The following is a 22,952-nucleotide window of genomic DNA, read 5'->3' on the forward strand; positions in this document are numbered from 1 at the left end:
TGTGAATGATTAAATCTTATTTTGAATTTGTTATATACAAAACTTATGTTTTTCAGATATGTTTCGAAAAATGTGACGGAGGTTGTCAAGCACAAGAGAGTACAACAACAATTTCACCAGTTTGTGGTCCAGGATCAAAAGATCCACGTTGTACAAGACCAACAACATTACGCCCTCCACCACGATGTTACCCAGGTTCACAAGATCCACGCTGCCCAAAACCTCCATCAACACCAGCGCCACCACGATGCTATCCAGGATCCACAGATCCTAGATGCCCTAAGCCGCCAACAACACCAGCACCACCAAGATGCTTCCCAGGCTCTACAGATCCAAGGTGCCCAAAACCACCTACTACACAGCCACCACCTCAATGTTACCCTGGATCACAAGACCCCCGTTGTCCCAAACCACCGACAACAACAGAGGCTCCTCGGTGCTATCCAGGATCTACTGATCCGAGATGTCCGAAACTCCCAACAACAACTCAACCACCACGATGTTATCCAGGTTCAACAGATCCTAGATGTCCAAAGCCACCAACTACTCCAGAACCACCACGATGCTATCCAGGATCTACAGATCCTAGGTGCCCTAAGCCACCGACTACGCAACCACCACCACAATGTTACCCAGGATCACAGGATCCGCGTTGTCCAAAACCTCCAACGACTCCAGGTTTACCAAAATGTTTCCCTGGATCACAGGACCCTCGTTGTCCAAAACCACCCACAACAACTAGTCGACCCCAGTGTTACCCTGGATCACAAGACCCAAGATGTCCAAAACCACCAACAACACCAGCACCACCACGATGCTATCCTGGTTCTACAGACCCAAGATGTCCAAAACCACCAACTACTCAGTCACCACCACAATGCTATCCTGGATCGCAGGACCCTCGATGCCCCAAACAACCAACAACTACAGAAGCACCCCGGTGCTATCCAGGCTCTACAGACCCAAGATGCCCAAAACCGCCAACTACTCAGTCACCACCTCAATGTTATCCTGGATCGCAGGACCCTCGCTGTCCCAAACCACCAACAACTACAGAAGCACCACGGTGCTATCCAGGATCTACTGATCCGAGATGTCCAAAACCACCAACTACTCCAGAACCACCACGATGTTATCCAGGATCTACAGATCCTAGATGCCCTAGGCCACCGACTACGCAACCACCACCACAATGTTACCCAGGATCACAGGATCCGCGTTGTCCAAAACCGCCAACTACACAACCACCTCCTCGCTGCTATCCTGGTTCACAGGATCCTCGATGTCCTCAACCACCGACCACACCAGCTGTACCCAATTGTTATCCAGGTTCAAAAGATCCTCGTTGCCCTAAACCACCAACAACGCCATCGACACCGCAATGCTATCCAGGTTCTCCAGATCCACGGTGTCCAAAGCCACCACCATCATCGACACTTAAACCTTCAACTTATTTGCCACCAGACACCACTACATCGCGATGCTACCCAGGATCACAAGATCCTCGATGTCCAAAACCCCCAACAACACAAGCGCCTCCACGATGTTATCCAGGATCGACTGATCCCAGATGCCCTAAGACACCATCAACACAGCCACCACCACAATGTTATCCTGGATCACAGGACCCTCGTTGTCCAAAACCACCAACCACACCAGCACCACCAAAATGCTATCCAGGATCTACTGATCCCAGATGCCCAAAGCCACCAACAACACAGCCACCACCACAATGTTATCCTGGATCACAGGACCCTCGTTGTCCAAAACCACCAACCACACCAGCACCACCAAAATGCTATCCAGGATCTACTGATCCCAGATGCCCAAAGCCACCAACAACACAGCCACCACCACAATGTTATCCTGGATCACAGGACCCTCGTTGTCCAAAACCACCAACCACACCAGCAATACCAAAATGCTATCCAGGATCTACTGATCCCAGGTGTCCAAAGCCACCAACAACACAGCCACCACCACAATGTTATCCTGGATCACAAGACCCTCGTTGTCCAAAACCACCAACAACACCAGCACCACCAAAATGCTATCCAGGATCTACTGATCCCAGGTGTCCAAAGCCACCAACAACACAGCCACCACCACAATGTTATCCTGGATCACAGGATCCTCGTTGTCCAAAACCACCAACCACACCAGCACCCCCAAAATGCTACCCAGGATCTACTGATCCCAGATGTCCTAAGCCACCAACTACACAGCCACCACCACAATGTTATCCTGGATCACAGGATCCTCGTTGTCCAAAACCACCAACCACACCAGCACCCCCAAAATGCTATCCAGGATCTACTGATCCCAGATGTCCTAAGCCACCAACTACACAGCCACCACCACAATGTTATCCTGGATCACAGGATCCTCGTTGTCCAAAACCACCAACCACTCCAGCACCTCCAAAATGCTACCCAGGATCTACTGATCCCAGATGTCCTAAGCCACCAACTACACAGCCACCACCACAATGTTATCCTGGATCACAGGATCCTCGTTGTCCAAAACCACCAACCACACCAGCACCCCCAAAATGCTATCCAGGATCTACTGATCCCAGATGTCCTAAGCCACCAACTACACAGCCACCACCACAATGTTACCCTGGATCACAGGACCCTCGTTGCCCAAAACCTCCAACCACACCAGCACCTCCACAATGCTATCCAGGGTCTACAGATCCAAGATGTCCTAAGCCACCAACTACACCATCTCCACCAAGATGTTATCCAGGGTCAACAGACCCTAGATGTCCTAAACCCCCAACAACACAACCCCCTCCAAACTGCTATCCAGGTTCGCAGGATCCACGTTGTCCTAAACCACCAACCACTCAACCGGCTCCAAAATGTTACCCAGGATCACAAGATCCAAGATGTCCTAAACCACCAACTACACCTGCTCCACCTCGATGCTATCCAGGGTCTACGGATCCTCGATGCCCAAAGCCACCAACCACTCCAGCTCTTCCTCAGTGTTATCCAGGGTCACCAGATCCACGTTGCCCAAGACCACCACCATCATCAACATTAAAACCATCCACATACCTTCCACCAGATACGACAACATCTCGGCCACAATGTTATCCAGGCTCCCAAGATCCACGTTGTCCACAACCACCCACTACACCAGCACCACCGAACTGTTATCCTGGGTCTCAAGACCCACGTTGTCCCAAACCAACACCAACTACACCTGCGCCTCCTCGGTGTTATCCTGGATCTACAGATCCTAGATGCCCAAGGCCACCAACAACACCAGCACCACCTAGATGTTATCCAGGGTCAACAGATCCACGCTGTCCCAAGCCGCCTACTACACCAGCCCCACCTAATTGTTATCCTGGATCTCAAGATCCACGCTGTCCTAAACCACCACCAACTACCCCTGCACCTCCTCGTTGTTATCCTGGATCAACAGATCCTAGATGCCCTAAGCCAAGTACAACTCCAGCACCCCCTCAATGTTATCCTGGCTCAACAGACGTTAGATGTCCAAAGCCACCAACAACACCGGCACCACCTAGATGTTATCCGGGGTCAACAGATCCACGCTGTCCCAAGCCACCAACTACACCGGCCCCGCCTAACTGTTATCCTGGATCTCAAGATCCACGATGCCCTAAACCACCTACTACAACACCACAACCGACATGTTTCCCTGGATCACAAGATCGTCGCTGCCCAAAACCTCCCACTACACCAGCACCTCCTAAGTGCTATCCAGGATCTACTGATCCTAGATGTCCCAAGACACCAACAACTACTGCACCGCCACAATGCTATCCAGGCTCAACAGACACAAGATGTCCAAAACCACCAACAACACCTGCACCGCCGCGATGTTATCCTGGGTCAACAGATCCACGGTGTCCCAAACCACCTACTACTACAGCACCACCAAACTGCTATCCGGGATCTACTGATCCTAGATGTCCAAAAATACCACCAACTACACCTGCGCCTCCACGTTGTTACCCTGGATCTACTGACCCAAGATGTCCTAGGCCACAGACAACTCCTGCACTTCCACAATGTTACCCAGGCTCACCCGATCCACGCTGCCCAAGACCACCACCTTCATCAACTCTTCAACCATCAACATATCTACCACCAGACACTACAACGGCAAGGCCACAATGTTACCCGGGATCTCAAGATCCACGGTGCCCTAAACCACCAACTACACCTGCACCACCACGCTGTTATCCTGGATCTACAGATCCAAGATGTCCTAAGCCACCAACTACACAACCACCACCACAATGTTATCCTGGATCACAGGATCCTCGTTGTCCAAAACCACCTACCACCCCAGCACCACCACAATGTTATCCAGGATCCACAGATCCGAGATGTCCTAAACCACCTACCACACCAGCGTTGCCAAAGTGCTATCCAGGATCTACTGATCCCAGATGCCCCAAGCCACCTACTACTCAGCCACCACCACAATGTTATCCAGGGTCCACAGATCCTCGATGTCCCAAGCCTCCCACAACACAGCCACCACCACAGTGTTATCCTGGATCACAGGATCCTCGCTGTCCTAAACCACCTACCACCCCAGCACCACCAAAATGTTATCCTGGATCCACAGATCCCAGATGTCCTAAACCTCCAACAACACAGCCACCGCCACAATGTTATCCTGGATCACAAGATCCGCGTTGCCCAAAGCCACCAACAACACCAGCACCCCCACAATGTTATCCAGGATCCACTGATCCTAGGTGCCCAAGGCCACCAACAACTCCGGCAATACCAAAATGTTATCCAGGCTCACAGGACCCACGTTGTCCTAAGCCACCGACTACACCAGCACCACCAAATTGCTATCCTGGTTCATCTGATCCTAGATGTCCCAAACCAACAACGACTCAAGCCCCACCAAATTGCTATCCTGGTTCACCAGATCCCAGATGTCCCAGACCTCCACCATCTTCAACAAGGGAACCATCAACTTATTTACCTCCAGACACAACTACAATACGATGTTTTGTTGGCTCAACTGATCCTAGATGTCCTAAACCAACAACAACCCCAGCACCTCCACAATGTTACCCAGGATCATCCGATCCCAGATGTCCAAAACCACCAACAACTCCGGCACCCCCACGATGCTTCCCAGGATCTACAGATCCCAGATGTCCTAAACCACCAACAACTCCGGCACCTCCACGATGCTTCCCTGGATCAACAGATCCCAGATGTCCTAAGCCACCAACAACTCCGGCACCACCAAATTGCTATCCAGGTTCCCAAGACCCTCGTTGTCCAAAACCACCAACCACTCTAGCACCTCCACGATGTTTCCCAGGATCTACGGATCCTAGATGTCCAAAACCACCCACAACTCCGGCACAGCCAAAATGCTACCCAGGCTCGCAGGACCCACGTTGCCCAAAACCACAAACCACGCCAGCACCACCAAATTGCTATCCAGGATCAACAGATCCTAGATGCCCTAGACCACCAACTACACAGCCACCACCACAATGTTATCCAGGTTCTCAAGATCCTCGATGTCCAAAACCATCAACTACACCAGCACCGCCGAAATGTTATCCCGGTTCCACAGATCCTAGATGTCCTAAGCCACCAACTACTCCCGCTCCACCTAATTGCTATCCTGGTTCTCGAGATCCTCGTTGTCCAAAACCACCCACTACCACTACACCCCCACGATGCTATACCGGTTCAACTGATCCTAGATGCCCTAAGCCCCCAACTACTCAAGCTCCACCAAATTGTTACCCTGGGTCACCCGATCCAAGGTGTCCAAGACCTCCACCAACGTCAACAAAACAACCTTCAACTTATTTGCCACCAGAAACCACTACATTGCGATGCTTCCCAGGTTCACAAGACCCCCGTTGCCCAAAGCCCCCAACAACTCCGGCACCTCCTCGATGTTATCCAGGATCGACGGATCCCAGATGTCCAAAACCACCTACAACCCCAGCACCAGCACAATGCTTCCCAGGATCTACGGATCCCAGATGCCCTAAGCCACCAACAACGGCCGGGCCACCAAATTGTTATCCAGGTTCACAAGACCCCCGATGCCCGAAACCACCTACCACTACAGCACAGCCACGATGCTATCCGGGATCTACAGATCCTAGATGTCCTAAGCCACCAACAACTCCGGCACCACCAAATTGTTATCCAGGATCTTCTGATCCTAGATGTCCCAAGCCACCCACAACGCCATCACCGCCAAATTGTTATCCCGGTTCACGAGATCCTAGGTGTCCTAGTCCTCCACCAACGTCAACACGAGAACCATCTACTTACTTGCCACCAGACACAACTACATTACGCTGTTATCCAGGTTCTCAAGACCCTCGTTGTCCAAAGCCACCAACAACTCCAGCACCACCACGATGCTTCCCAGGATCAACAGATCCCAGATGTCCTAAAACACCAACAACTCCGGCACCTCCACGATGCTTCCCAGGATCAACAGATCCCAGATGTCCTAAGCCACCAACAACTCCGGCACCACCAAATTGCTATCCAGGATCCCAAGACCCTCGTTGTCCAAAACCACCAACCACTCCAGCACCTCCACGATGCTTCCCAGGATCTACGGATCCTAGATGTCCTAAACCGCCAACTACTCCTGCACCACCAAATTGTTATCCAGGCTCACAAGATCCCCGATGTCCAAAACCACCTACCACTACAACACAGCCAAGATGCTATCCTGGATCTACAGACCCCAGATGCCCTAAACCACCAACCACACCTTCGCCGCCAAATTGTTACCCAGGCTCCCAAGATCCACGTTGCCCAAAACCGCCAACTACACCGGCACCTCCACGGTGCTATCCGGGTTCTACAGATCCCAGATGTCCAAAGCCACCAACAACTCCGGCACCTCCAAATTGTTATCCAGGTTCGCAAGACCCAAGATGCCCTAAACCAATTCCTACAACAACACCGTCATCCTGCTACCCCGGATCAATTGATCCTAACTGTCCCCAACCATTTAGACCATCAAGTACCAATCCTCCTGCAACATATCTACCACCATTCCCGGTTGGTAATCTTGGCCAGTCTTCTAATGTCATTGAAGGTCGTGTAGAATTTCCAAGCAAAGATATAGAGCAACAGAGTATAGAGCAACAAGAAGATGAACTTCCCTTAGCACTTCAAATAAATGAGAATTTAATTGATAGAGACGATTATCATGCAAAGAACGCCGATTCGAGACATCATGCATTCCATCAGTGTAAGTTTTTCGAATTAATCTCGTAATAAGTGATAGATTTTATACGTTATATACTTAATGAAATTCAGTAACCGAAAAAACAAAACACTCCAGAACTTGAACAAGACATTTAACTCTATGAAAGAATGCTAGACAGAAATTATTTTCAAATTCTATTTACTTTAACATTAGCATATTGTCACCTGCATTTTACTGCTTGTATATGATGAACAATGATGACCTAAGCAGTGAATTTTGAGGATAAGTTTTTTTAAATATGATCCTTAAAAACAAATCTTTTACTAAAGACTTAAAAATCTAACTTAATTTACATCGCAGGAGTATTTTGACACCAGGGAAAAAAATATAACGTATGAAATTCATTACTAGTTTCTGCACTATTATAGCTAATTTATTTTGTATTATTTGTTACAGTCCTTTACGAAACACCAACAAATAGTAAGCGACGTATTACTAGAGATGTTGAAAATGTCGAACATGTACGCGAGAAGAGACATACATTCCAATCACCAGAAATAGTATCAATCACTTTAGGCACAAGAGCATTTAATTTTAATGATCATTATGGCGAAAGACACACGATAAATAAACGAAGTGCTGGCGTATTTACGGAAAATGCAGTAAATGATAAAAATTTAGCTCAAAATGTTGCATACACGACATACACAATGGTTGCTCTATTCGGAATAATGATTATCATTATCATTTCTAGTTATTCGTATAAGAAACGAATGAATAATATTGTGATTCCACGAAATAATATACAAAATAGTTGTTAACATTAATTCAAAATTGCGAAGTGACTTCTACCTCTTGCGCGTAAGATATTTAGCCTTGAGTGCTATTTCCGTATTCGAAACTTCGATAGTGATTGTTGTCTTGAATGATAGATGGTTATAGATTGTGATTTTAGCATTAACATCGTACGTCGTTATGATCGAAGACTTTAATTATTGAATTTGCGCTATTTGTATTAAATTATTATATTTGTATAGTATTGAAAGAATGAGCAAGACAGTCTGAGATTGTGATCAATCTGTATCTCTATCGAAAGACTGAGCTTTTTTACTCTAGGCGTGTACACCGTACACTGTACGGTTCAATATTTAAAGTCTTACTTGTAACAACTAGCGGTAAAATAATAAAAATTATAATTTTAGAAGGCGAATTTCCATCTCACTGGCTTTAAAAACCACAAAAAGTCGAAAAATTCAAACATTTGAATTTTTATCTTAAACTCTATTCTATTCAAAAGGCACAAAATTCGATTTTACGGTTCCTAGTTATTGTATATTTATTATTGGCGTGGTTGTTCTTTTTGCCTCGGTTTGGTACATTGAGTGTAAATAGAAAAGGATAGCTTGATAGCACCATTACAGTGTAATATCACAATTTTTTTTTACATACACTTAGTGTAAATATTGTATACACCAAGGCACAAAAAACATATAATTCTATGTGTACGGGGTGGTAGTCACATCGTTAAAATTATCGTCCAAAAAAAGAAAAATGAAAAATTTCGACGAAAAAATGTACATTGAAAAATAATTTTTACAGTTTACAATATTTGTTATCATTTGATTTTACTGAAATAAAAATGTTTTTAATATATTGTGTATTTTTTATATTAATTTCATGCATACCAATGAAAAAAATAGATTTATGGTCCTAAAATTTCAATACATATTTTGTAGCAATTCGATTTCGATTATCGTTTTATTCATTCTAGAAACATACTATGTCGTTACATTGGGGCTAAAATTTGGTGGAGGCCCCTAAAATGTTTTCGTATATCGTGGAGTATATTCAAGTCAAATAATATGATTACGTGCAGCATATCAAAAGCCTATTCTTGTATTATATTTGCACTCTGACAATCGTTTATTAATTCTGATTAAATATTAGCTTTACGCGGTTTCTCATTAGCAATAGTGTTGACAATATCAAAATTCATATCGCGGAAAATGTCGCTTTCCAAACTGAGAAGCTTTGACTTAGCGTTTTTGAGTCATCGGCGTTCGTAACCAGTTCTTTACAATCTTTAGTTTTGAACATGATCTTTCCCCCACTGCAATTAGTAACCATCATCGATAAATAAATACGAAGTGCCATTTCTACATTACTAAAAATAGAATATGCATTATTTTGCAAAATTATCCGGAAGAAAAAAATTCCATTCGTTTCACTCTTTTTCTTTTAGTCTTTCAGTTGTAGTTGCAATGTAGTTTACATAAATTCGTTCATAAGCAGTCATACACGATAGTCGGTCAACTGTGGTTATTTGACAACTAAAACTACACTAGACAACCTTTGCTAACAACTACACTAGAAAACATTTCTGAGTTTCTATCGAATTTTGGATCAATTAAAAACATACAAATGATTTTTCTATTTTATCCGAATTGGTAAGGCCTCTGGGACCAAGACTCCGTCCTAAATTCGGCACTGTTCCAAATGAAATTTAGTTAAGTTTAGTGAGTAAAACACCGACTTTATAAAAACTTATCTTAACGCTTTGTAACTAACCAGAATTAAGTTTAGGTAATAATACATATTCCGCAAATAAAATAACTTTTTGGTTTTATAGTGAGTTTATTGAAAAATTTTTAACATTTTTTAATTAATTGTGTCGCGAAAATATATAATTATTGAGAAAAATTTTATAGCCACTTGAATTTAAAATTGCTGTCTAATTTTTGTTAACAGTAGATCTTCAGTGTTTTTCATTAGCTGGAACAACAAGAAACAAAACTATGAAATTTGTTAAACTTAGCTAATGTAATGTTAAGTTAAACTTAGTTAAATTAGGACAGTCGAATGAGCGAAAAAATGCATGATCTTAAAATTGGCATATCTCGGTCAACTTTGAAGCTGGAAAGTCGAAAAAACCAAAATGTGCAACAATTACTTCAGCTACAACTTTTATTTGTAAAAAACTGATAAAAACCCCCTCCCGCGAAGTTGATACAACAGTTTTTCCTTGTAATATTTAATTTTATTGTTCTACAAAGAATCAGGTTTCTTATCCTAATTTATAGTGGAAGAAGGTAGGTAGCAAATTTTACCAATTCATTGATTGATCAATTTTAATTTAGTTTCCCACATAGGAAATATACATACCATTTCAGGATTTGTTTCAGCTAAATCGGTATAACATGTAACTGAATCCTCATTTTCTGCCAAGATACATAATTGATAAAATATTTTATCCAATGAACCAGGCGGTATTAAATTAGCATATTCCATTAAATAATTTACAGTTATTTCAGCATTTAATACTTTTAATAAAATAAGGCCAAATTGTGTCCAATTCATAAAAACATTATGAAAATTATCTATTTTATTATCACAAAAAAGGCAGCATTGTGATTGTTGTAATTTAATAAAACAACTTAATAATTCTCGTATTTGATTTTCATCAAATGATTTCAAATATTTCTCAATAACATGAGATTCATTAAATTGTATTAACAACGGAATATTTTGAGCAATGGCATCGAGGCGTATCACTTCGATCCACATATAAGGCACTTGACTACAAATTAAGTTCACTGTTTTCCTTTCATCGTTCCTCCATAATAACTGAATTAAGTTTGTACCAATATCCAGGTAACGGATGCTTTTTAACTGTTGTGACGCACTTGGTAACGGATAATTACATTTGCACGCATGCTCTGTATTTAAATTTAAAGCTATAAACGAATCAATTAAATAGCTTTTTAATATATCGCTATCAAATAACTCGGAAATTATCGAATTTGATTTTTTAATTTCGATATAACGTAAAAATACGTTAAAACACCATAAATCCACACTTGGAGTTGTGATTTCATTATCTTTGGATGTTTCTTCTTCCATTTCATTGATATGTGTTCGAAGACGGAGAGCAAATTCATGAATATCGTGAATTTTTTGGTAAACTAATAAAATATTATCGATTGTTTTACAATTTAATACTTTACTTATTTTACTTAGTTTAAAGTATTCGTATAAAATATCCAAGTTTGCATCCCCGGATGTTTTATTAAAGCTTGAGAATGGTGCAACCACCGTGGGCATATTCACTGGTTTCATTTTAGAATAGTTTAAGATATTTTCCTCGGGCATTCTTCTTCTTTCTACAATGGGAGATTTTTCAGGTTGTGTCGGAATCTTTGTAGTTTCTTCGACGGGTTTTGTAGATTCCTTCTGCGTAACGGAGTAGTTGTCACTAAAAAAATATAAAATGTTATAATTTATGAAGTTACAAATCGAGATATATGTTTTGAAAGAAAATATGTCTTAAATTGGATCGATTTCAAAATAATAAAAAGGTTGTCAGCCATTTTGTGACGTAATTCGTGTATTTTGTATTAAACTGTTATATTTAGTAGTAAAATAAAAAATTTTATTAAATATAATTGCAGGAAGTAGTGAACCTTATTTCATAAGAGAAAATGTCCTTTTACTCTTTTTATAGCAATTTAGGGTCAAGTTTATTATAATCCAAGACCCTAGTAATAAAATGCATTATCAAAATTTCAGCTCGCGTTCTTTTTCGGTTTGATCGGACATTCAATCGTCACGTTGTTGTAATTAATTTTACGGGTTTTTAGGTTTCTAAATATCTTGGATAAATAATGGCTTTGATACAAATCGTAAGATTCTTGTTATTTCGAAGTATTCAAACAAAAATCGCTCCGAGATTCAATTTTTTATAAAAATTTTTCATAGATATCTCATAAAACACTTTTCAAATCGTAAAACGAATCTAATTATTGTATACTTTGGGTTATTTTTTTGCGAATTTCTTAAGGGGAAAATCCATTTGGAAAAATCAAAAAAATTATAGCTATATATTTCAATGAAACTCAGTAAATAAGGTAATTTTGACCCAAAAAGTACAAAAATAGTGTTCATTTGACGATTGTGCGAGAATTTATTAATATATAGCCAGAAATCGCTTGAAGATTCAACTCTTTATGAAAGTTTTTCATCGATATCTCATAATAAACTTCTTTATTCGTAAAACGAACCTCATTTTTCCTTATGTACTGAATTTTATCGAAATCGTGAACAAAAAAATCCTTCTTTGCGTTTTCACGGTTCCTTCCTACACTGCGATTTTTTAAAAGTATTTTTTTCTTAAAAACTACTATTTTTCTCCTTATTATCCCGCTGCACTATTTAGAATTATAGGCAATTTAAATCTATTTGTGATTTTAGTCAAATATAAAAAAATTGTGAAGCTGAAAAATACCTTACAACGGTTTCCTCATGATGATTGTCAATTTTATTTACGTTAAAATAAATATTATCGATTGTAACAATCTTGTTACTTGTACTTCCTCCATCTTTACTTGCAGCATTCTGTCGTCGTGTAGTTTCATCTTTAATAAGCTGAATAAGTGGTTCTAAACGTTCTATTAAATCCGCATGCGTATCTCTATCTAATTTCTCACATAAAGTACTGATCAAATATAACTTATTTGATTTTGGAATTAAATTTAATAAATTTGTATTATATCGGACACATAAATCCGCACAAAATACATACTGTTTATTGATAAATGAACGTAACAATAATTTCTCAATCTCAATAAAATGTATACACAATATATTACCCTGTACATCCAAAATATAAATATACGAATCAACAACGCAAATATCTTGAATATCGACTAGACAATTACACCAAGCAATAACCGAAGTAATTTCGGGATCCAAAATATATAACACACTTTTTTTATATGTGATAATAAATTGTTTTTTAATTACGTATAATTTTGAAAAATTTACTGAGTAAGTTTGTTGGGATGTATCGTTTTCTTGTGACATTAAACGTAATCGTAAGTCAGTTGAATAATTGTAAAGGATTACGTCCGATAAGGGTTGTTGACACGCGTCTTTGAATAAAATTGTACGGAATACGGTACCGTCAATTTGTACTTCCCATAATCGACCACCAGGTCGACTACAAAATATTTTTAATAATTGATAATACGTGTATGATAAGAGAGGATTTTGATTGTCTAATGTTTTCGATGTAAACCATCCTTTTTTACGATTTTCTGTGCTGTTTAATACGATTGATGTATCGGATTCATTTCGATTAATAAAACATCCACCGTAATCACCATCACGTAGTTTTTGTCCTACTTGACGATATTCTTCACGTTCTGTATCACAAATGTAACATCGTGATAGAGTTGAGACCAGTAAAAGAGTGCTGTTCCAATCAAATTGCACTATTTCTGAGTCTAGTCGCATTAATGGGTAACATGATGGTTGAAATACTGTTTTTGCCTGAAACAATTGATGAAAGTTATAGCTTACTTGCATGCCTTATCCAATAACAAGCAAAAATTTTGGTATGCTTATAAGTTGCCCTAGAGGGGATTACGTCGTAATAATTTTTTTACGGCTGAGGTTATTCGGACACTATCGTGTGTTTAGCGTAAGTCTCACGTTAAGATATTTTGGAGTAGATGAATAGCGTGAACACAATATTATCTAAGTTTTTTGAGGTTCTCTCGGAGTTAATTTAGCTTGAATGAAAGCTGCTATTTTTCATATAATTTTTTTTTCAAATTATTCACTGTAACTCGCTTATTTTTAGTTTCTATACTTAAAAACAATTACCAGAAAATCAGCAATTATAATAACTGATATTTGTCCAATTGTATCACCAATAAATAATTCTGTACTATAAATATTCCATTTCAAACTTCGAACAGGATAATCAAAATTATCACGATAAAGAATTTTAGTGGATTTATTTAAATTATTCAACTGAATAAGACATAAACATTTCTTGGCTGTAGAAATGCAAACGTATTTTTCATTTGGTGATATAGAAATACGTTCAACGGCACCTTCCTAAAAAAACCAATAAATTTTAATTCGAAATGTCTAAAATCGGATGAAAAATCAATTACCTGATTCGGAATGATTTGGAGAAATGTACATGGTTCTCTTCGAAAAACGTACAGCCCACCGCTACTAGCACCCAATATAATATAGGATTGTGAAATGTCATGACTTATATACTTTAAAAAAAACAAATTTATTTAATATTATCTTTTACAATTGCTTAAATGTTTTACCTTGATCCGCTGTGTATGTGTTAAAGGTTGTTGCAGTATTGAATTAATATTATTTTCGTAAAATACAAGTACATAAGGCCTACTTTCTTCCATGGTGAACAAATTTCCCACTGTTATTTATTAATATATAAAATATTCATCATTATGCAAAAATTTTCTTTTAACCTCAAAAAAAAAAATAAATAAAATTAAAAGAAATTTTACATTTCTTGTCAAACAAAATTACAGGGAGGTAAGGGAGGAAGATAACATAGCTGTCAAAAAACATAAGTGAACATAGCAGCAAAAGAGAAGAGAGTGCACATATATACGTCCGTGGAGTGCACACAACTTATGCCTATCTTTGTATACAAAAAATATACTACATATATATGTATAATACCTCTATCTATGCATTATCTCTATATGCTTAAACTACAAGTTCTTCACGATTGTTGAAAATATTTGAAACGTTTTAAAGGCATTTTTGCATCATTTTGAATGTAGAAGCTGTCTTAGAACCCCCAAAAGTCCGAAAAAATCACTAACGACTACATCGCTCTACGGTTCACGACGAACTATAGCGCAACAACTATAAAATAGAGCGCAATTTGTTCCATCCACATTTAATCAATAAAATAACTTACCTCATTGTTATAATGCTTATTTTTCGATTAACAATTATGTTCTGACCTAATTTTAGTCGAACAGCCAATAAAAAAGCAAATCGTTTTGGTTTATTAGTAAGAAATACCAATGGTTTCTCTAATATAAGAAGTTGACCTTTGTTGACCTTTAGTTTATCCAACGAGTTATTTGATATTTTTAACATACACACAAACACACTTCCAAATGCATGTAGATTTAATTATATAATAAATTCTTGTCATTAATTATTCCCAGATCTATGATTAAAATAGAAAAAATGGTAGAAAAATGAAAACTCAATTTTGTACATGTTATAAAGTTTATTCCCTTTTAAATTTGGCACACGATAAATGAGCCTTTACACAAGTTTTTATTTTTATTTTTTTTATTTATTTCAACTGAGTTAAAATTTTTTTTACTACATGTTTTTAAACATAGTACTATTTAAACTTGTATTTCAAAATTTGAGCTTAACATTCCAGAAAAAAAAATGAATCACTGTATTCAATTTCATGGTGTTTTCTTGGTGGTTTTCCATGAAATATTAAGCGTTTTATAATGAAACACAAAAACAGAATTTGTATTATTTATATAATTAATATTATTATTATTTATTTGTTTTGTGAGAGACATGTCTTACAAATAAAAGTTCTTTACAAAGATTTTTTTATTCTCATTTTTATTTTATACGTTTTTTTTTTATACAAACATTCACTAGCCCTATTTACTGCATATGGAATATTTTAAATGCTTTACGCATACAGTTTTCAATAATAGACACTTATCAAATTATGTTTTCTGGATACTCTAACTATTTTTATGAAGTACGTATTCTCTATTTTTTAAAATACTTATAAATATCTAAAATTTTTTTATTAAAACTATTTGTAAACTATTTTTCCTTCTCAAAATAAAATAGTTTCTTTTAAACTGACGTTCTTAATAACTATCAAATTTATTATTGAGTATTTCTTAAAAATTTAAATTGTCGTTGACTGAATTTTTGATATACATTTTGCTAGAAATTATCAATCCAGTTTTTAATTTTTATACAATTTTTTGTTTAAATCTTATAAAGTACAAAGCTGTGGGTGAGAATTTTATACAATAAATTTTGTCTATTTTATTTTAGAAAGCTTTTTAATACGAAATTTTTATTTTACTAATTTCAACTTATTCAAAAATCTGCGAGTGAGTCAAATCAATTAACTTTTTTTTTTTGGAAAAAAAGGTTCAGAGTTTAAAATTTCCCATTTCGAATCATCCCATGAAAATACGAAAAAATTACAAAAATCGAGATAAAATTATGATTAAAAAAATTCAAACATCTTGTTGAAAAAGATATCTGGTATGTAATTTTCGATATAAATGGTTCCCTAGCATGTAAAACTCAAACTTTTCCAATTTGATTCTCATATTACAAAAACTTCACGAGAGATCTGTCATATATGTATTGCACAAATAATGTACAAATGCGTAAATGGTTGCGTAGAAGACAATCCACTAAAATTTGTTCTAACGTTAACTTCATGTTTATTGAATTAATTTAGTAAGTTTATCCAGGCTAGATTTGGATCCTTAACTCTTCAGAACGGTTGCAAAGAGAGATTCTCTTACAGTTAATTAAAATTTTTTTTTCTCTTCAAAATTTCTAATAACCTTCACAAAATTTCAGATATATTCGTTAAACCTCGGCTATCTCCGTAGCTTTCAACCCCTGAGTGTACCTCATGCATGTATATACCATGTACTACACTAGCCCATTAAAACTATTAATTTTTGTTGTGATGGCGGGAATCGATCCCGCAACCCTAGGCATACCACGAAAGGAATCGATTACGCCTTAACCAACTGAGCTACTAGGATTGAAGTGGCATTATATATTTAGAACATTTAATAAGCAAGTAAATTTAATGTACTATTCTTTCATATGAATTAATGTATTTTTACAAGTAAACATATGTATCCTAAAAACATATTGTAATAAAATTTGAAATTTGGCACTTGCGCAATAGCATGAGATTTTCGTTGATCAGAAGAATAATAATTATTGTGGTACAAAAGACGGCCAGTCTGAAGAGGGCTAACAATATTTTGCATTCATAACCAATTTTTTAATAGTTTTTGTTTCACATAATCTTTCTAACTTCAAAGTAATTTAGCTGTCATATTTTTGATGCATAATAATAAGTAGTTGAACTGTATGAATTGTATGTTGATGAATTTTAAACGAATCTTCAATCATTAATGAGAATGTACAATATTTAAAAAAACATAATAAATGGACAATGAACTTAGATTTATTAACATAACCTTATTTTCAAGGAATTTTGAAAACTAATTCGTAAACTTTTTCAATTGGGATGAAATTCTTATGTAAAATGATACTTGAATTGATAATTAAAAAAAAAAGAAAGAACAATTCATTTTTTGTTTTATAAGTACTTCTTATTTCTTTATTAATATTTTTATGTAATATTATATTTAAATTTGAGACATGGCTAATTTTTTTAAAATTAGTTATATGAATAAAATTGTAATCGAGTTTATATATTTTTTTTTAAATATACAATTAATATAATTTATTTATTATATACGCAACGAATCTTGTTTGGCAAGTATTAAAATATTGTTAATATGTTTTTAATTATTTGTTAAAATAATAATTGATATACACAAAAATAATTGTTGAACATTGAGTTGAAGTTAGTTTTAATAGGTAATTTCTTTTGTTTTTGCATACTGCTTGTCTAACTTTTAAAACGCATATAATTGTAATTAGTTTTAAAAACAATTTTCATTTATTTTACAAGTTTTAAAACAATCATTAATCATTGTTTTTAATTAGTATAACAAACTCAGAGAAAACAATTAAAGTTTTCTTTTGTTAATTGTTTATAAGTGTATGCATCGACTTAATTTAAAGAAAAACAAATGGCACAAAATTCCACTCATAAACAAATTAACTTAATTATTTTTGTGATGAAAATTAAGATACCCGTGTACGCACTTTGCGTAAATTTTCTCGCTGGAATGTTAAAATATGATAAATTCCTAAACAAATAATTAAAAACATATTTTACAGAGAAAAAAAAACTGTTTTCAAAAATTGACCCGCGCCATTTATGTAATTTTTTTTTGTACACACTGTATTAGGTACAGTGAATGTTCTTATGTTTTTTTTTTATTGTATTATGTAATATAAAAATAATAATTATTATAAATTACATCTAAAATCTATACAAAATAAATAATAATTCATTATTACTGTACTAATTAATAATAGTACAAGAGATATTCTTTTTTTAAAAATCATTAATAATATATTTACTGGCTTTAATTACTTAATTAAGACATAAAAGAATGCAAAAAAAAATCAATCATTTCAATAACAATAATCTAGAGAAAAAAAATGAATTAATTATAAATGTAATAATAAAATGTTTTTTTGTAATATTTTTTGAAATCGGTTTCTCTTACTTATTCGATAAATAAATTTAAACAATTCAATCAAAAAGTCGAATTGTACTATTTAAATATTTACATGGTTCAATTTCATTTATCGAATGAATAAAATTTCGATATCGAATCATAATATTTCTTTTCATTGCACTTTGCACTTTTAACAAATTTCGGTAAAATATTTTATTTTTGTTTTTAATTGTACATTTTGAAAAATAAAAACAAAATAGCTTTTTCTTGTCAAGTAAGAGTAGACTTTTCAGTAGATGCCGAATTTGGACTTTCTACTAAAAAGGCTACTCTTAAATGATGTCAGCTAAAATTAATAAAAATTAATGAATAACATAAAAAATGATTTTTTTCAATATTAATTAAGTATGGAGCCTCTATGCCTATATCGAAATCACATTTTTGTTTTTTATTTATTTTGAGATTTTTTTCTTCATGTAAATGACACAATAATATTTTTGTTTATACTTATAAATAATTACCTACACAGAAATTAATAATATTGATTTCGAATATCACATTAAGTAATGTTTTTGCTAATATAATAAGTAATAAGGTTATATAATTTATTGTAATATAATTTTTTTTATTATCTTCTACTTATTCTCGAAATTTTTTTAAAGTTAATTATTAGAAAATAAATACATAATAGCAATAGTATGTATAGTACTTTTTGTCGAGGGGTGTATAGTACGCGTAATAATTTTAGGTACTACATATTAAAAAAAAAACATTACTAACAAATTTGTATCGTCGAAAACTACTACTTCTCATAATAAAATGTTTCTTTTGAAAACGGATTATCAGAAAACTACAAAATTTGCCACTACAATTCACTTTCATTTTGACAAATAACCTAACTTCTTTTTGATTATGACACATAACCCAATTTTTTTAATTGTCAGAAATCAGATAAATTTTATTAGTTCTTATTTAAAACTATTCAATAGAATTTGGAGGCAAACACTAGAGTGGATTTTTCGTCTAGTTTATCGACTGTTTAATTATTCGATTTAAAAAAATTGGAATTCGATGTATGAATAATCCAAAATTTGTTTTGTCTTGCCAAATAAAAATTCGAATTATTTTTAGTAAGTATATTTATTTAAGACTAGAATCACTAGTTAAATTTTATACTCTTCTATTCGATTCATGATTAGTACAATTTTGTGATAATCCGTTTAGTCTTAAACATAGCTCCTACATATTATTAGAAAATAATTAACTGGACTCCGAATAAATAATATTGTACAAATTTTGATTTATAATAATGGTTATTTATCAATGTCTCTTTCATTCAAAACCAATTCATCAAATTGTGTCGATTTGATGACACAAAAACAAAATTATTTATATATATTTTTTTGTAAACCTACATACATACATACATACATAATTAAGTTAAAAAACCACACACTAAAAATTGTTTGCTTGAATGGCACGCAGAATTCAAATTCACAACCTTTTGGTGGCTCTAAATATAGTTTTGGCACAATTTTTATTTTAGATGAAAAATTTTTAATCTTCTGATTTTGTTCCAGACATTTTTCAGATTCAAATCGCTCCATTGTACGACATCCATGATGACCAATTTGTGTTACATCGATTCATCATATCCGAGGGGGCGATATTTCAATCGTCGTCATGATGCCTGGGACTTGAATCGTATGCTAATGCAGCCGATGTATGTTCAGGTGAATAATTCATTGGATCCGGTGATAAACTGTCCGGAGGTGGATAGTAATATGAACCTTCGCTACTAGGACCAGCACCGTTCATCATTAAGGGTGGTGATACTGATGGTCGACCTGCTGAAGAAGTACCCGGTGATGCTAGTTCACCTGGAGGTAAAAATCCCATTTCTGGACCACCTTCACGACACCATAGCTGTCGCATTTCTTGTCGTCGTTGTCGCATTAACGTTTTATATTCGGATATACGCATTTTTTTACCATCTACAATACAGGTGCGTTTTGGCCGAGGTCGATATCGATAATCAGGATGTTTTTCCATGTGTAATTTTGATAAACGTGATTGTTCTTCGTAAAATGGTTGTTTTTCTGAATTTGACATTGCTTTCCATCTGGCACCAAGTATTTTTGATATGTTTGAATTATGCATATCAGGGCATGCTTTTAATATTTTTCTACGTTCATCTTTGGCCCAAACCATGAATGCGTTCATTGGCCGTTTTATATGTGGTTTGTTGTCGTTCTCACGTTTGGAATTCTGTCGTACCATTTTAGCTTTTTCACCACTCTCTTCGGGTAGCTTATAACCAGCTTCTGGTCCCCAAACTAAAAAAAGGAAAAAACAAATTAATTATTAAATAATTCTTGAAAGGGAGAATTAGTTGCATAAGAAATGACTACAAGATGACTTGCAAAACACAAAAAGTATCGTTAAACGTTGGAAAATACTTTTATTACATGTGTTGTTTTCTTTAACAGAATGTTTCCATGGCTCAAGTAGTGTAAAATTGACAATTTGTTGTTTCTATTCTTTGATCTTGCATTTTTATCAACATAACAAACGGACAAACTCCTATGAAATGAAAAACGAACTACTTACGTCCACAAGCTGTCATAAAATCAGCCTCTTCTTTGCTTGTACTACTTGCATCATCGCGATGTGACTTCCCTTGCGTTGGTAAATGTGGTTGTCCTGGTGGTATACCATACATATGCATTGGAAAATGCCCATGGTTATCATTTGGTGATGGTGAAGCTTCTTGTTTAACATTACCACTTCCACTTCCTCCGCTATTATTTCCACTACCACCGCCTTGACCTTGTCCTAATAAACTGGGTCTCCGGTCAACGGATGGTGGTAACTGACCTAAATGTGGTGGTAATCCAGCGTATGGTAAGAATGTTGGACGACCACCCATTATTAACGTTGGCGGTAAGAGTTTTGGTGTTGTTGCTGCTACGGCTGGTTGCTCTCCATGTTGCATTGAATAATTATGGGGGCTTGTATTTGTTGATGATGAATTCGATGAATTTCCACCACCTCCACTTCCACCTTTTGGTTTTGATAAATTTAATGGTGCATCTGGATCGTTAACATTATTTGGAGGTGATGGTGAAGGAGATGATGTTGTTGTTTGAGGTGGTGTTTTTGTTTCACTTCTGGATGTACTTGACGATGAAGCGCTCGTTGGTATTTGTGGTAAATGCATTGTTTGTACCCATGGAGCTGGTGGTATCATCTAAATGAAAAAAAAAAAACAAAATCATTAAATTACGCTTTTTTGCCGATAGAATAGAGTGGCTTTTGTTTTTTAGGTGTTGTACACAAAACACTTTTTCCTGGAGAGAAGATTAGGATCACGCACACGTTTTTCTGCAGAGTAGAACGTCTCGAATTTGACAACTAACTAATTCATACTACATTCTTTCTTGCAGAAAAGCGTCGCGTATTCACGTAGACACTCTCATTCACACTAAGCGCTACATAATTGGTATCGGTCTAAAATTTGGCCTTCATTTCAAGATTAACATATCTTATTTGTTTTAAAATGTAAAAAAAGAAAACTAACCGTTGTTTGTTTATTAGGATTGGTTAATGGTGGCATTAATACAGCAGAACTTCGTAATTGATCCAAAAATGATGGTAAAAATAATGATTGTGGGCTAGAAAGATTTGGTAATCCTTTCGTTGATCCATATTGTGTTGATATTTGATTTTGTAATTCTTGTATTTTATGCTGTTGTTGTAATATATGATCCTGTTGACGTTTTAAATGCTCTTGTTGCATCCGTTGTAATTCAATTTGTTTTTGTGTTTCACTTGTTATTTGACTTTGGTAGGAGACCTAGAAACAAAAAATTATATTAGTTTCGTTATTAAAGCCTAAGATAGACTTTACTTAAAATTATAATTTGTTAAAATTATTGCAACAAATTGTATTATTTCTTCAGTTAAACTAAAAGTACTCTATGCTTGGTAATAAATGATAACAAGTGTATACTCTTAAGGTATTTAATCTATCCCGTTAGACTTCTTGTTTCAAATTTTAAGTTAACTTCAATTCGAATTACTGATTTCGATTTTCAATACCTCTCCAATTATAACGTACTATCTGGCAACGTTAATGCATTTCTGCAAAATCTTATATATTTAAACGAGCAATTATTCTTGAAAATTAGTATGCAGGAGTTTTTTGGGACGAAAAATCGATCTAGCTAGGTTTCATATTTAAAAAATTTCGTTTAATCCATGTTTTCAGGAAAAACTGAAATAAACTGCAAAATATGACTCTTCCTGACATCTATTGGTATTTATCGTAGTAAATAAAGTACATTACCGGGACATTCAAATTGTTATTTGTGTGGAGACATTTTAAACGGTTCTTTAAAAACTAGTGATAAAATTTGTGTCTATATAACTCAAAAAATATCGATCAAAGCTAGGCCATCCAAGTACAGAGTTATTGCGACAAAAATATGGCATAAATCAACCTTCTTCGAAAAAGTAATATGAATTTTAACTTTGGTATTTAAAGTTTAG

The 22,952-nt window shown here is 35.8% G+C and overlaps 3 protein-coding genes across 8 annotated transcripts in view; 1 reads left to right on the forward strand and 2 right to left on the reverse strand.

Annotated features, from left to right (window-relative positions):
- The window catches only part of LOC123298302 (mucin-2), a 53,250-nt gene extending 44,382 nt beyond the window's left edge, over positions 1 to 8,868 (forward strand). The window contains exons 6-8 of one of the 5 annotated variants that reach the window (XM_044880268.1): positions 57 to 5,526; positions 6,544 to 7,257; positions 7,672 to 8,868. In XM_044880268.1, the coding sequence (XP_044736203.1) occupies positions 57 to 5,526; positions 6,544 to 7,257; positions 7,672 to 8,036 (6,549 nt within the window). In that variant the 3' untranslated portion in view covers positions 8,037 to 8,868. Of the gene's footprint in view, positions 1 to 56; positions 7,258 to 7,671 lie in introns of all 5 variants that reach the window. The other 4 variants (XM_044880264.1, XM_044880265.1, XM_044880266.1 and 1 more) reach the window with 4 other exon arrangements.
- Positions 8,869 to 9,854: 986 nt separating this feature from the next.
- On the reverse strand, positions 9,855 to 14,488 carry LOC123297423 (Hermansky-Pudlak syndrome 5 protein homolog). Its single transcript, XM_044879075.1, has 6 exons — positions 14,343 to 14,488; positions 14,175 to 14,285; positions 13,879 to 14,115; positions 12,497 to 13,542; positions 10,378 to 11,467; positions 9,855 to 9,987 (listed from the first exon to the last, which is right to left on the reverse strand). The coding sequence occupies exons 1-6, from the start codon at positions 14,433 to 14,435 to the stop codon at positions 9,934 to 9,936; spliced, it is 2,631 nt and encodes an 876-aa protein (XP_044735010.1). The 5' UTR covers positions 14,436 to 14,488; the 3' UTR covers positions 9,855 to 9,933.
- Positions 14,489 to 19,864: 5,376 nt separating this feature from the next.
- The window catches only part of LOC123298114 (transcription factor Sox-5), a 367,059-nt gene continuing 363,971 nt past the window's right edge, over positions 19,865 to 22,952 (reverse strand). For both annotated transcript variants that reach the window (XM_044880019.1, XM_044880021.1), the window contains exons 4-6: positions 21,982 to 22,257; positions 21,012 to 21,651; positions 19,865 to 20,737 (exon numbers count right to left, since the gene is read on the reverse strand). In XM_044880019.1, coding sequence (XP_044735954.1) covers positions 20,073 to 20,737; positions 21,012 to 21,651; positions 21,982 to 22,257 — 1,581 coding nt within the window. In that variant the 3' untranslated portion in view covers positions 19,865 to 20,072. The remainder of the gene's footprint in view (positions 20,738 to 21,011; positions 21,652 to 21,981; positions 22,258 to 22,952) is intronic.

The sequence above is a fragment of the Chrysoperla carnea genome, chromosome 4 (assembly GCF_905475395.1).
Source record: "Chrysoperla carnea chromosome 4, inChrCarn1.1, whole genome shotgun sequence".
NCBI classification, from domain to species: Eukaryota; Metazoa; Arthropoda; class Insecta; order Neuroptera; family Chrysopidae; genus Chrysoperla; species Chrysoperla carnea.